The sequence below is a fragment of the Drosophila innubila genome, assembly GCF_004354385.1.
Source record: "Drosophila innubila isolate TH190305 chromosome 2L unlocalized genomic scaffold, UK_Dinn_1.0 4_B_2L, whole genome shotgun sequence".
Lineage (NCBI taxonomy): Eukaryota > Metazoa > Arthropoda > Insecta > Diptera > Drosophilidae > Drosophila > Drosophila innubila.
In genome coordinates, this window is record NW_022995372.1 from 11,796,080 (window position 1) to 11,809,759 (window position 13,680).

A 13,680-nucleotide genomic window follows, 5' to 3' on the forward strand; every position below is an offset into this window, starting at 1 on the left:
ATCCGATCCGGGAAAAAAGAAGAAGAGATGCGGACAAAAACTTTAAATTTCGAACGTACATACGTTACTTTTCGGAGTGCCATAAAGTTTTATGGATCATCCGCGACAATGGCGCAGCTGTAAGCAGAAGTTACGATGATTGGACGGAGAGAGAATTGATAATGCGATGCCAGAGAGTGCCAGTATCAGTATACCATAAGTAACTCTAGGGGTTCGATTCTTGCAATCCTATGGGTGCCAATTAAGACAGCACCAATTCAACAGCAGCAACAGCCGCCATATCATAAAACATTTTCCGTTTCGTGAGCGATCTTAAAAAGATCATTCCTACATTTTACGAGTGTGGCAGCGAGGGATGGGCAAAGGGATGGAGAATACAGAGCAGCCAACTGCATTTCATCTTCTACTCGTATTCACAAGAAGAACGATCATAAATCACTTGATCTGCATCGACATTTGTTCACTTTTTTTTATCCATTTTTGAGCATGTCAAAGTTCTCTCAAAATGGCGCATGGAGCAACATAAGCTGTGAATTCCCAGTAATTGCACAGTTGTTACACAGTACATTCGTACGTCTGTATTTGTACACAAGTATGTGTAATGCAGTAGCTACCCAAAGTCGGCGGCTAAAGTCAAACATTTTTGAAATTTCGTGCTTCGAATTCGTTACAGTCAGTTGACCAAAGGCCAGCGTACCCGCAAAAGAGTTAAGCCCAAGCGAGTAAGAAAAATATTTAGTCGCGACTTCGACTGTAGAATACCCGGTACTGCTATCTATACTAACTGATTTGACTAATTAATAAATGCACATATTTAATTATTCAAGAAAAAACCTTATCACCTTAGAACAATAAAATAAACAAGTTCCACTGCATTCAACTATATTTTAAAATACAAAAATACATTTGTAGATAGACTTTTGGTATAGAATTTAATTTTTTCCTTTCTGTTTTAATTTAAAAAATAAAGGTATTTTTGTATTTTTTAACTTTAGGAGTTATAGAGCTACAACATTTATTTTGATTACAAGTTGTGTTTTACAACTTAAAACAGGCATAGCTTCTGTGTAATAAAATGAATACAGCAAAAAATTCAGTGACGAAGAAAGGATTTTATTTTTTCTACATTCGCGATTCATTCAAAAGAATACATTCAACGAGTTTATAATACACTTCTACTCTGCGAATATTGGGTATAACAACAAAAGTGAATTTTAATTTAGCTTGAATATCGAAAATCGGCATGGACAAATGCAAACATGTCAAGCAGAGCGCCTGTGCATCCGCAATGCAATCTGCCTCCCCTATCTGTCTGCCCCCACCTCTCAACGCTCCTTACATGTCCGTTTGCCTGTGTACCGTTTTCTCCTCTTCTTTTATTTAGCATGTAGGTGTGAAAATGTAGCGCACACTTCCTTTATCGGTATCGGCTTGTTTGGTCAGTTGTTGTTGCTGTTTGGGTTTTTTTGCATTTGCTTACATAAAAGTCAAAATATTTTGGGTTTAACAGGAATCCAGCAGCAACCCGCTGACCAACGTCAATATCCGAGTACATCGATGTGACTAAGGAAACTTTTTAGTAATCTACAAAAACCCGATTCGATTCGTTGTTGTATCAAATCTAGACAGGTTGTATTTTTTCACATTTGTTTTGTATGGTCTGGACGTTTCCGATTTTGTTAATCTGCCGCATAATAAATCAAGCGTTGAGAGGTTCTTCGGCACGGAACGACGAATAAGTTAGAATAATTTCACTGCTATATACTATCAGAGCACATAGAGTCGAACTTCAATAACTAATCCAATACAATATAATTCCTTAATGTTACACATAATATACATATGCATGTGAAGTAATTTTATTTCTAAAAGTTATGTTTTAAAAACAATTACTTGACATACTCTAAATAATTTGTATGTCATTCTTAATAAAAAGCAACACCCGCACAGCAATCACATGATACGAATACTCGTACAAATACTAATCAGTATTTCAGGCGTGATATTAATTTAAGCTTTATATCACATGAATGCAAAATATTAAAATCTTTTCAGAGAGATCGGTCTTGAATGCTGGTCCTTTATCTCAAGCATGATCGAGATAATTAATTTATGTCTAGGTACATATTTGCTTTTCCACGCCGTCGTCGTCATATTTCCATAGGTTTATCCGGTTTCTTGTTTGCTTGTTTCAAGTTCAGTTCAGATCGGTACGCAGACAGTTTAGGGCTTTTATGCGGGAGTTTGATTAACACAATTTTGTGTGCTTTTGTTTTGTTTATGGAAATTAAGCAACAAGTTTTATTAGTAACCATGCACTAATTAAATTCTGTCTGTTTCTAGCAGTTGTCACTCAATGTGACCACAGAAATTAAAAACAAGCAAACTGAAACTGAATTTTGGAGCTCTGTGGAGCAGTGGATCATAAAAGCCGCTAAAAGGTGTGGGCGATTTCACTGAAAAAAATAACAACAAATTTGTGGCGTTGTTAGTTTGATTTGTTTATTGAATTGATTAGAGTGCGCCACAGTCGAGTGTGTCAAGCACGAGATTCCACAAATTGTGCAGGGTGAAATTAATCAAAGCAATCTCTGTAAATCCCAATAACTTTTTATCATTTTTATTTCAAAATTCAGATTGTCAAAAATCTATTTACAGTTAAGCTACAAATATTTCAATTTGAATTCTTAAATTCGCGGCAGCAAACAAAAGCTGCTTGCTCTCGCATCATATGCCGCATTTGTCGATTTAAAATTTATCGTTATCGTTGGAAATATTGCCACCTAGCTAAAAACGCGTTTTTAATAAAGACCTAAAAAATAACTCGCAGCCAACTTCAAGTCAAACCGAATTCTGTTTTGTCATTGTAAATTTGTTTTATATTGAAACTCCCAGGATTTATAAAACATAACTAATAAAATGGTAAGAAATTATTGGAATATAATGTTAACATGGTATTAAGTACGTTTGTATTGCATTACAGAACCAACAGTCTCTTAAAGTTCGCCCAACAGACGTGCCCGTCCTAAATGCATCCGGCAAAGCCGTTTTGCCCACTGAGCCAAATTGCTTAAGCCAATTGGCCCACATTCATCGTTTGCGTGACTCTGAATTGAACTACCGTGATCATAGATACAACATTGATATGCAAATGCTCCGAAATCGCGAGGGCCTGTGTGCACCTTTAAGAATGGGCATGGATCGCTTTGCGGCTCGTCAAATTGGTCGTCTGCCCTTTTTGACATCAAGGTAAAATCCTATTATTACAATTTGATGGTTAACAAAAGCTTCAACACGTGTTTCGGCTTTTGCAGCAATGTAATGGAGGATGTGTTGACTGGACGCTGTGATGAAATCGCCTTCGAGGACTTCTTGAGCATTCCCGAGCACAATGAGCAGATGCGTCAACCCCACGCCGTCGTGGAAAAGTCAATGGGCATTTACCTTTAGTTCCCAATTCTCATGCAACATTATAACAATTATGGAAAAATAAAACTCCCTTTAAGGTGGAATCCACGACATTTTTTTTGAGCCAAATGCGCATTTATTTGTCATCAACATTTTGCTATTTATCGCACAAACTGATACATTTTACTGAAACAAAACGTATTTGAACTAAAAACTAATAAAATATTGGCAGAGCTTGGTTTTGTAATCATTAAAATTGGTTGTACTCGAGAGATTCATTAAATTATATATATATATATGATATGCATACAAAAAGTTATGAAAATAAAAGAATAGCTAGAGCACATTGCAATAAAACAAAAGTCTCAAGAAATGTAAATCATAAACGTTAAAAATATAAATAAAATAGGGTCATACAAATAAAACAGCTTGCGAATGGACGAATTCGTTTCATATAGTAACATTAGACTTAAACTTAAGGAAACCAATTAAAAGAAGCGAAGGGCATTTTTAAATTGTACAATATTGCATATAAATACATATACATATATGTACGTAGACATTATTTCGTTTGTGATGAATACAATAGATACTATTAGAATAGAAGAGTTCGATAGCAAATTGAGTTTTCTTAATATATCCAATTCACAGGCACCCATTGCTCCTCATGACTCATCTGGTCCAAGGTCTCAACCACCTGACGGAACGTCTCATCAAAGTCCTCGTTGACAATGACCATGTCGAAATACTTTTCATACTTTCGTTGAACAAAGCTGCTCTCCTCCACTGTGGAAATAAGATCGTCATCCTGTTGATAATAATGATAATTGATAGATGTGTTAAGCAATGTTTCTGTGTTCAAGCAGAGATCTAGGAGTGCTACAAAGGTGACCTAATGCGTGCAAGTTATGGCATAATTCAAAATTAGAATGTTTTATCTTAAAATTGTCCAACATCGTCGACATTTACCTCATAGAGCGAGGCTAAGGACTCGAGCGTACGTGCGCGTCTGGAGCTGAAGCGTATGGAACTTTGACGATCAAACTGTAAGAGGATCAATTGGTTAGCGGGTTCTAAGCTAGCACTACTCTAAACACACAGTCATTTTAACATACAGATAGATTTCTATTGGAGCCGGTGGCGCGACGATCGGCATAGATAGTCTTTAGTTGTTCCATGCCTGGCGCAGCAATGAATATGACAAATGGCATCAGTTCCTGGCTATTGTGCAGTACCTTCAACGCATTTGGCGCACAATCCAAAATGCACATGCGTCCACTGTTGATGACATCCTTGATGGACTGCATGTGGGTGCCATAGAGGTTGCCATTGTGCTCGCCGTACTCCAGAAACTCATTCTGCTTGATGGCCTCATCCATTTCCTCGCGATCCATGAACCAATAGCTCACGCCATTCTCCTCCAAGGCGCGTTTGGGGCGACTGGTGTCTGTTTTTAAAAAAGTATAAAAAAATTTCAATAGATTTCAATATAAGTTATTGAATGGTTCACTTACGTGGAATGACAGCGCCAAATTTGTCCACATCGCTGTTGATCAGACGATTCTTGAGCGTGCGTCTGCCCACACCAGAGACGCCAATCAATACCAGAGTTTTCCTTCGAAACGGTGGCATGCGTGTCACCTCCTCGTACAGTAGTAACTCTGCCTTGTCGAACTCACAGTTGGCCACCGAGCGGTACATGGTCTTCCGCTTCCTCTTGGATATCTGCAGGAAACCATTTAGTTTTTGAAATTTAAATATATTATCTGACCAGTTACCCTTGTGCCACAAATGCCAATCTTGTGAACATAATCCGCTTCGGGTGCCACAAATGCCTTGCGTCGCTCTTCAAGCTCCTGCGATGGCACCAGACCAATTTTATCCGACTCTGCTGTGATGTTTTTTGCCTGCCACCAGTTGGGATCCTTTACATTGATGATCTGTAAGCAGTAAATGAACCAGTCTATTTGCTGTAGTAAGAAAATCTCAGTTTCCACAGACCTGCAGAATGTCGCCTGATTTGAAGGGCAATCCAATATCCCGGCAGGGCAATAGAGAGTCCTCTGAGGGATTGTATGTGAACAAGGCGCGCATATAACACTAATCGCATAATAATCGAATAAAAAGGAAGATTAGGTAAACATAAAGTAATGTGAGAAATTTCTTCAGCTAAGCTCAAGATTTACTTACTTAGTTGCAGGTGTTTTAGAATTTTGTCTTGGACTAAATAGAACTATATAATTCGATTGAGTTCAATCTGTGATTGAATATTGCATATGTTATAGATATGTAATCAAAGTAAAAACGTTAACAGCTAAACAAAAATATCTCTTGTCTTTCTACTTGTTAAAAATCCATGCAAAAAAGTAGCAAACTCTTTTTTCTTTTCGTTTCTTTAATTTTCAGCTAAAACAAAATACAGTTAAAGCACACCACTTACCGTTAGTTTCTTGCCTGTTTCAAGATTTGTGATGCCATTCTGTTTTACCTGACCCCCACTGACCGTATAGCGACCACTTTTGATCTCCTCATCGACATTGGGTCCAATCTTGAGTGTTAGATTCTCCTTAGCGCGTGACACTTCCACTTGCAGCTCATCGGCTGTGCGGACCGGAGTTCCATTTACTTCCAGTATGACATCGCCAACATGGAGCATGCCCTGTTTATCGATAACACCACCAGCGAGTATACGTGCCACCACTAGTTGCTTGTACTCATCCACCTCGACTGTCAGACCCAACGGCTGCTTTGGATCCCGACGTAGTCCGACCATTTTAATTGTTTCCACCGGCATTTTGCTATTTAATATGTCTTCCGTAAAGAGATATCCGCCCAATTGCCGTTGACTTGTCGCTTCGAGCTTTGTTATCGATCCACCGACAGCTTTTAAACGTTGCTCGTACAAATGTCCTATCTCATCGTGAGCACGCAGCAGAGCCTAATCAGAGCAAAAGGGAGTGAGTGAGAGTGTGTTGGAGATAATAGTGCTTTTTTTCCACTCGCTGGACGTGTGCTTACACGAAAGTGGGGCTGGGCCAAGAGCTTAGCAAGCTCGCGAGACTCCAAACGTCTTGATGGCGAAAATTTGCGTATGATATCGTCACAGATCGGCTTGTTGTTCAGATGGGCGGGCAGAAAGGCGGGCACGGGCTGCGGTTCGGTTGGATTCAGCTATGATGAGTAAATAAGTATGAATTGAAGTCAGACAGAACATGAAATGAGATGAGACATATACGCATAATTAAATTAAATCGCTCGCTCTAAGTTGTCTCATCATCTCACTGCCCTAGGTCAAGTCATCTTTGCTTCTTCTTAATTGACGTTCACGTCCGTTAATTGAACGCTTGGGCTCTTATTTTTTATTTTATTTTTTCTTTTTTTTTGGCAGCCTCTTTCATTTAACCCCCTCGAACTTTGAGCTATTTCATTCGTAACTCAGGTCAAAAATTGGGTCGAATGTGCTTACAAATTTGGGTCGATCGGTTCTCTCTCTCTCGCTCTGTCTCTCTCTCTGTCTTGAAAAAGTGAATTTGTATTTTGCTGCAATTGCAATTAATTCTTGTCTTCCGGTGCACTTTTCTAGCTAAGTTTATTTACTTTCGTCGTCAGCCACATCCCTTTGTCAGCATGTAGCATTCTCACTAATTGTCTGCCTGTCTGTCAGACAGTATTTATTATAATGCCTCTGCCACAATTTCCGCCCACGATTCCACGACTCACTCACATGCAATTTCTATAGTGTAGCGTACGCTGGAAAAAGTTTTCTTTTTCTTTACAAGTATTTCTCTCGCTGCTGATGACAAATTGCATTAGACAAAAAGAGAAAGATCAACTGGCTGGAAGAGAGCAGTTAAGTCATACTTGGCGTGTGCTTTCGGAGTGTGAATTAGCTTGATCCTAATTCAGAGCTTTTGTTTACAGTGGAGAATCCAATCAGCGATTATATTGTTTATTTGGTTGCATAGTTAAGTCTGGCAAATATCGAATTTCAGTTCTTCCGCGTGAAATGAAGCCCCACACAGAATTTCCAATGTTGGCTCTTTTACACACAGAAACACACACATACACACACAAATGAAAACACCGAGCTTTGTCATATTCGTTGTTGTTGTTGCTGCTGGTTGCTAACGAAAAGGGCTTTCACCTTACAGCCTGGTTAACTGCTTTGCCAGTTTGTTGTCATAATAAATAATAAAAATCACGCACATATTTCAAATTGTGTAAAAAACTTCAACAGGTTAACTCTAATTAGACAAATTATAATTCCACACACAATAAATAACAATGAAATTTGTGTGTTTCTGAACTCTTAGATACGTGCGAAGGTTAAACGTGTTAAAAAACTGACGAATCTTTAAGATATTTAACCTAAAAATGCGACTTTTGTCTAAATGTTACAATTTTGTTGTTATTTCGAGTTGTTTACTGTCATTAAAGAGTAAAACAACTTATATTTATTTAATTTGAAGAAAGCACTTTTCGTTTTTTCAATTGTTTTTTTTTTTCACTTTTTTTGGAGCCACTCCCAAAGCGCGCTAGTGAGCGCTGCATTAAAGCCAAGCAGAGAAGAGCGGAGCGTGACACAAGTCCAAAAGGTGTAAGTTGTTGTGTCCGTGTCTGTGTGAGCAAGCCGGAGAGTGAGCTTCTCACTTGACTTGAGTATCTGTATAAGTATGTGCGTGTGTGTGTGTGAGCATGCAACTCACTTGGTTTTGGAAATGCCAAAACACAGCTAAGACGTTACACAATACGAGTCGAGAGTCGTAGCACGACTACGTCATCAAACAGAGTGCCAGTTAACCTGGCTAAAATTGGGTTTGTTGTTGACTGAGCAACTGAGTAACCAAGACAGCACCACACCACAACAAAACACTTGTGCTATTTTCGCTCTGTTTATCAATGGCACACATATGAAGCAAGTACATTCAAATCACTTGTACATATATATATATATTCTTAAAAAACGTTTACTTTATTATTGAAAGCGTACTTGAGATAAAATAGAGAACTGAGCGCGACGATCGAGAGCGAGAAAGAGTGAATAAGCGGGCGAGCATTCAAAACTAACTGTTGAATATTTATGCCGAGCCGCTGCCCCGTTTAAGCCATGCTCAAATGAGCAAAGCGCGCACACAAACACACATACATAAGCGCAGACATGCATACACACCAACACATGCATATGAAGTCAAGCGCACGAAACAATAGTAGAACCTCACCTTAGCACAGCTCGTAAGTAACTGACTGGCATGAAACCCAGTTTACCATACAGTTGGGTGTGAGTGCTATGACACAGAGAGGCCGCGATACACAGAGAGAGAGGGAGAGCATGCTAGGGCTAGCTCCACAGCATGGGAGCGAGCTTGCAGGTTAGTCGTCGCTCTTAGTTGCGTGTGCTAGTGTTAGTGCGTAGCTTGCTAAAGTTTTATTGGCCATAACGTTACAACTGTACGCCACTGTAAGTCCACTGTTAATTAACAGACGTCGCTTAAAGCCGCTTTCAGAGCTTTTGAATTGGGCAGCTACTGCATTAGTAGGCCAACAACTCTGCTTCTCTTCTGCATTTGTTGATTTTACTTCTGGCCCAGGTATCGTTAAGTTTTCATAATTAACACATGCATGCGCATTTACTTAGAAAAACATTTTTCAAACCGGTTTTCATGCAAAGCTTCGTTTCCACTCTTTTTTTTTATCCATAGGGCGTTGCTGTTGTCGTCGTTTTTTGCTGCTTTTTATGTGAGTCTCCTAAATGAACATGTGGAATTTGCAGTGACTTTATAATATGTCCATTTTTTTTATTTTTCGAATCAAGAAAGTCTCGTGACTTGTAGCTTTAATTACTTTCACTGCCTTTCTCAATATCGGGTCACTGTAATAACACTCATACTTACATACATATTTACCTAGGAGAATGTTTATTCTAATTACCTGCGACACGCGACGTCGCTTTTGATTAAATCTGGTTTGTTGGCTTTTGCGTGTTTCAGTTTTGTGTGTTGCCACAAAAACAAACTAACAAATATTATTTCTCTTTATTAGCATTACATTGCAATGAAGAAATGAAATCAATAGCTATCATAAATTATTTAATGTTTTACATAATTTCATTTTAATAAAGTTACGCCTAAAATATGGGGTCAAGTTTAATGTGCAAATAAGCTAAAAAGAATAGTGTTAATTGCTCTGCCATACGTGTCATAAAACGGACACAATAATATAAAGAGCCATAAAACGTTTCGCACTAAATAATACAACAACAAAAGGCAAAGTACTCTTCGTTCTCATGCTTTAAGACAGCATATTTATTGCCCAGCATCGTGTACTCTTTACTTAAGTGAAAGCTCTGGAAATGGGCAGCCATGACCCTTTAATGCAGTAAATGCTATCGTAAGTAAATCAAGCATGAAGTAGCCAACGAAATGATGTAATAAAGAGAATCGTAAGCGCACGCAAGATTTTGGTCTCCTCCATGCAATGCCATCGATAGAGTAAACAACAATGATTTTTCTTGTACAAGTGTGCATGTGTGTGTGCTCTCGATAATGTGGGGAAAATCTACATAATTTTCTTATTGAAATCGAGGGCATTGGCAGATGGTTTGACTTGGATTTGGGTCAAAGAACAAAGCAAAAACGATGTGTGTGCGATTTAATCTACATACCATAAGCTCCTTGTGCGGCGTAGATGGATTGCTAAGTAAAAGACCCTTCAGAAAGATTTCATCAGTGTCCGATAGATCACCCGAGTTGCGATAGGCAGCTGCAAATAAGAAAGGAGGACATGGGATACGGATAATTGGAGTCTAGCCTACTAATAGGCTATTTCCACGACAGCACATTTGGCTCATTCGACGCCATTTTCATCATTTGGCCGAAATGTGGACTTCATTTCAGTACAAAATCCGAATGATCATTTTGGCTCATTCATAATGAATGTATAGGAACGTGTGTGATTGAGGGCTTTTATGCTTACCTTTAAACTTTTTTTCTAAAGCACTCAGGTAATATGTTGTAATACGTACAATTTCGCGTTTTTTGGTATATGAAACATAAATTTTGGTTGAGGGGTTTGGAAGATATTATCTGTTAAGTGAATAAATACATTTTTCTATCGGTCGAAAATCACGTTTTAATACGAAAAACTTTTTGGTTTTATGAGATATCTCAACCAAACTGATACAATATGCATTTAACTTGGTTTTAGATATCCACTATATCATACAGCTGTCATAGAACTGCTCTACAAATTATTTAATATTTAATAATTCATAATATATATAATAACTAACGAGCCGCGTATTGGCGAGCGAAGCGAGCAGGAGGCGGAGCTTTTTAGTAAGTTATAAAATGACAGTCGATCGAATCGTATTTTTTCAATATTCATATTGAGATCATTGACAACAATTATTAAATATTCACTTATTTTTTAAACACCATATATTCCTAAAAATAACAGTTCGAAGTGCGCTTAACTTGAATGGAAATAAACAAATATTTTTCATAGAAAACTGATTTTCTTAGAACAAAATAAACATAACTGGGTTGAAATATTTAATTACTGGGGCAGTTAAGCACATTATTCTTTAAATATTTATTATCTTAAGCTAGATAAAGCTTAGTATTGAGAAAACATTGTATAACTTTCGTTTCCTTATAATTTATTCATTAATTACTTTCGAGCATTGGTTTTACTTATCAGATAGAAGTTTGACCCGTATATTTGATCGAGAATAAGTATTTTTATGGGTTGCTCTTATCAAATTGTGGTTCCATTAATTTTTATACTTAATTTTTCGGCGAATATTCAATCATTTCATATTAAACATCTGTACTGATTGAGAATTGAGCATTTTAATAAATGCTGAAAATGCTAAAAACTATTACATATCCCCTATTGAGTGTAGATTCTGCGGCTTGATAACTTTCCAGTCAAAATTCAGAGTCTGAATGGTCAGCCAAGTGTGGGCATATAATTCAAAATCAATTGTAGCCCTTTGGGACCCACAACATCGTCCAGACATTAGGCAGAAAACCATTAAGAAAACACGCACAACACTCTGCTGTAGCTGGAGTTATAGCTTGGGTTGGAGCTGAAATTGAAATTGGGACCTCAGCTGGGAATGCGTTAAGTGAGGGGTAAAGTGCTGGTGATAAATGCCAAAAAGCCTCCAAGCGCAACGTCGATAAAGCCGGCGCGGCATTGGACCATCGTCATCAAGGCTGACTTAGGACTGAAGTCTTGACTGTGGTCTTAGGAACCGACATCGGTGCAGAGCTCGGAGCTGTAAGCTTATCAAAATACGCGACGAATGAGCAAGGAATTTTATTCATGAAATATTTTCCACAGCACGCAGTCGGACGTAGAAACAGGTTCAAGTTCTAAAGCACTCAGGTAACATTTTACAGGTGAAATAAAGTTTTTAAGCTTACATTTTGGCGATTTCTGACAAAACGGCTCTAACGATTTCTGTTAAATTTTTGGTTTTTTGGTATATGAAACATAAATTTTGGTTGAGGGGTTTGGAAGATATTATCTGTTAAGTGAATAAATACATTTTTTTATCGGTCGAAAATCACGTTTTAGTACGAAAAAATTTTTTTATGAGATATCTCAACCAAACTGATACAACATGCATTTAACTTGGTTTTATATATCCTGACAAAAGTTGGTTTAAATCAGACCACTATATCATATAGCTGTCATCGGGTCAAAATTAGGTTTTAGTACGAAAAAAATTTATTGTTTTATGAGAAATCTTAACCAAACTAATACAATATGCGTTTAACTTGGTTTTATATATCCGGACTAAAGTTGGTTCAAATCGGACCACTATATCATATAGCTGTCATAGGACCGATCGGTCCAATATTAAGTCTTAGTATGAAAAACTTTTTTGTTTTACGAGATATCGTAACCAAACTAATAGAATATGCATTTAAGTTAGACTTGTCGGTGACCAAAGTCGGTTCTAATCGAACCACTATATCATATAGCTGTCATAGGACCGATCGGGTCTTAACAGTTTCACATTTGGTCGTGGAAAGCCAAATATGAGGCACATTCAAATGTGAGCAAATGTGGCAAATGTGAGTGGTCGTGGAAATAGCCTATTAGATGTCATTAGAGCGTATCAATGTTGAAGAGTAGCAAACCGCATTTGGTTATTAGTGTTGCCAGCTTAGATTTGTAAGACCATTACTGACTAATTTTAAAATGTTTAAATTTTTAAATTAAAGAAAAACAATGAGTGCACAAAAATGTCTATTTTTTAAATGCAGTTAAGCTTGGTCTTTCTTATTGTCTTTTATTCTAATTTAATAATTACAAAAAGCTTTTGGATATCAGTGTTGACAGTTAAGCTTATTTAAGGCTAGATCTAGCTGATTTTAAAAGGTTTAAAAGTTGAATTTATTGTGAAAATAAACAATAAAACCACAACATTTTGGATATTTTTTGGAAGCATTTAAGCTGTATCTTTCTTTTTTTGTTTTTTTTATTTTATTTTATTTTTTTTTATTTAGCTTTTTTAAACTGTAAAAATTCTGACAACACAGTTGGTGTAGCCTGATTTACCGTTACGTTTTAACGCTTACCATTATCGCTGTCATCTTCGCCAATTTTGTTGTTGCTGGCCAAGAGCTCCACTTGGTCTTGCCGCGCCCGACGCGAACGTGCACTCCAACGCACCATGTTGGCGCCACTTAGTTATTATATGTGGAGCGAGAGACCAAAACTGTTGGCAGCGAGTCAAACGAGCTGACCGAAGACGTAAAGGATTGTACGCAATTAGGACTCACGTGACGTCACGGAAGGAAGCACACATACACACACACACACACACACTCTCGCACTCACAAACACTTTCTTAAGATGTTGCCTGTGTTGTTAATTTTGGCAGTGCCTCAACATATGCTAAAAAGTAATTTGAATAATCACTTGCTTTGTTATTATGTATATACACACGCCACGACAACAGCAACAACAAATACAAATACAAATACAATACCAACAACAACAACAACAACCAGTTGAAAATACGCGAACAACCAAAACACAGCAAGCCAACGCTAGCAATGCCAGAGAGTGTTTAACTGAAAAGTCTTTTGTTGCATGCTGTCAAAAAGCTTGCAAGCTTGCTCCAAACTTTTGCTACCAGCAACAACATAAAAAAAAACGAGTTTTTCACGCGCTCGATAACGATAGGTTGAACGATAGCGAACAAAAACTGCTTGTCATTTGCCATCAAGCTATCGAAGCTGAGCAGCCCTAGAA

The 13,680-nt window shown here is 37.7% G+C and overlaps 2 protein-coding genes across 2 annotated transcripts; one reads left to right on the plus strand and one right to left on the minus strand.

The window, feature by feature from the left end:
* Positions 1-2,817: 2,817 nt before the first annotated feature.
* Positions 2,818-3,519, plus strand: LOC117780049 (proteasome maturation protein). The gene is made up of 3 exons (XM_034616427.1): positions 2,818-2,922; positions 2,984-3,249; positions 3,315-3,519. The coding sequence occupies exons 1-3, from the start codon at positions 2,920-2,922 to the stop codon at positions 3,448-3,450; spliced, it is 405 nt and encodes a 134-aa protein (XP_034472318.1). The 5' UTR covers positions 2,818-2,919; the 3' UTR covers positions 3,451-3,519.
* Positions 3,520-3,842: 323 nt separating this feature from the next.
* LOC117780048 (MAGUK p55 subfamily member 6) lies at positions 3,843-13,281 on the minus strand. Its single transcript, XM_034616426.1, has 10 exons — positions 13,002-13,281; positions 10,070-10,167; positions 6,427-6,579; positions 5,849-6,346; positions 5,410-5,508; positions 5,187-5,348; positions 4,923-5,133; positions 4,524-4,855; positions 4,378-4,452; positions 3,843-4,216 (listed from the first exon to the last, which is right to left on the minus strand). The coding sequence occupies exons 1-10, from the start codon at positions 13,096-13,098 to the stop codon at positions 4,040-4,042; spliced, it is 1,902 nt and encodes a 633-aa protein (XP_034472317.1). The 5' UTR covers positions 13,099-13,281; the 3' UTR covers positions 3,843-4,039.
* Positions 13,282-13,680: the final 399 nt, after the last annotated feature.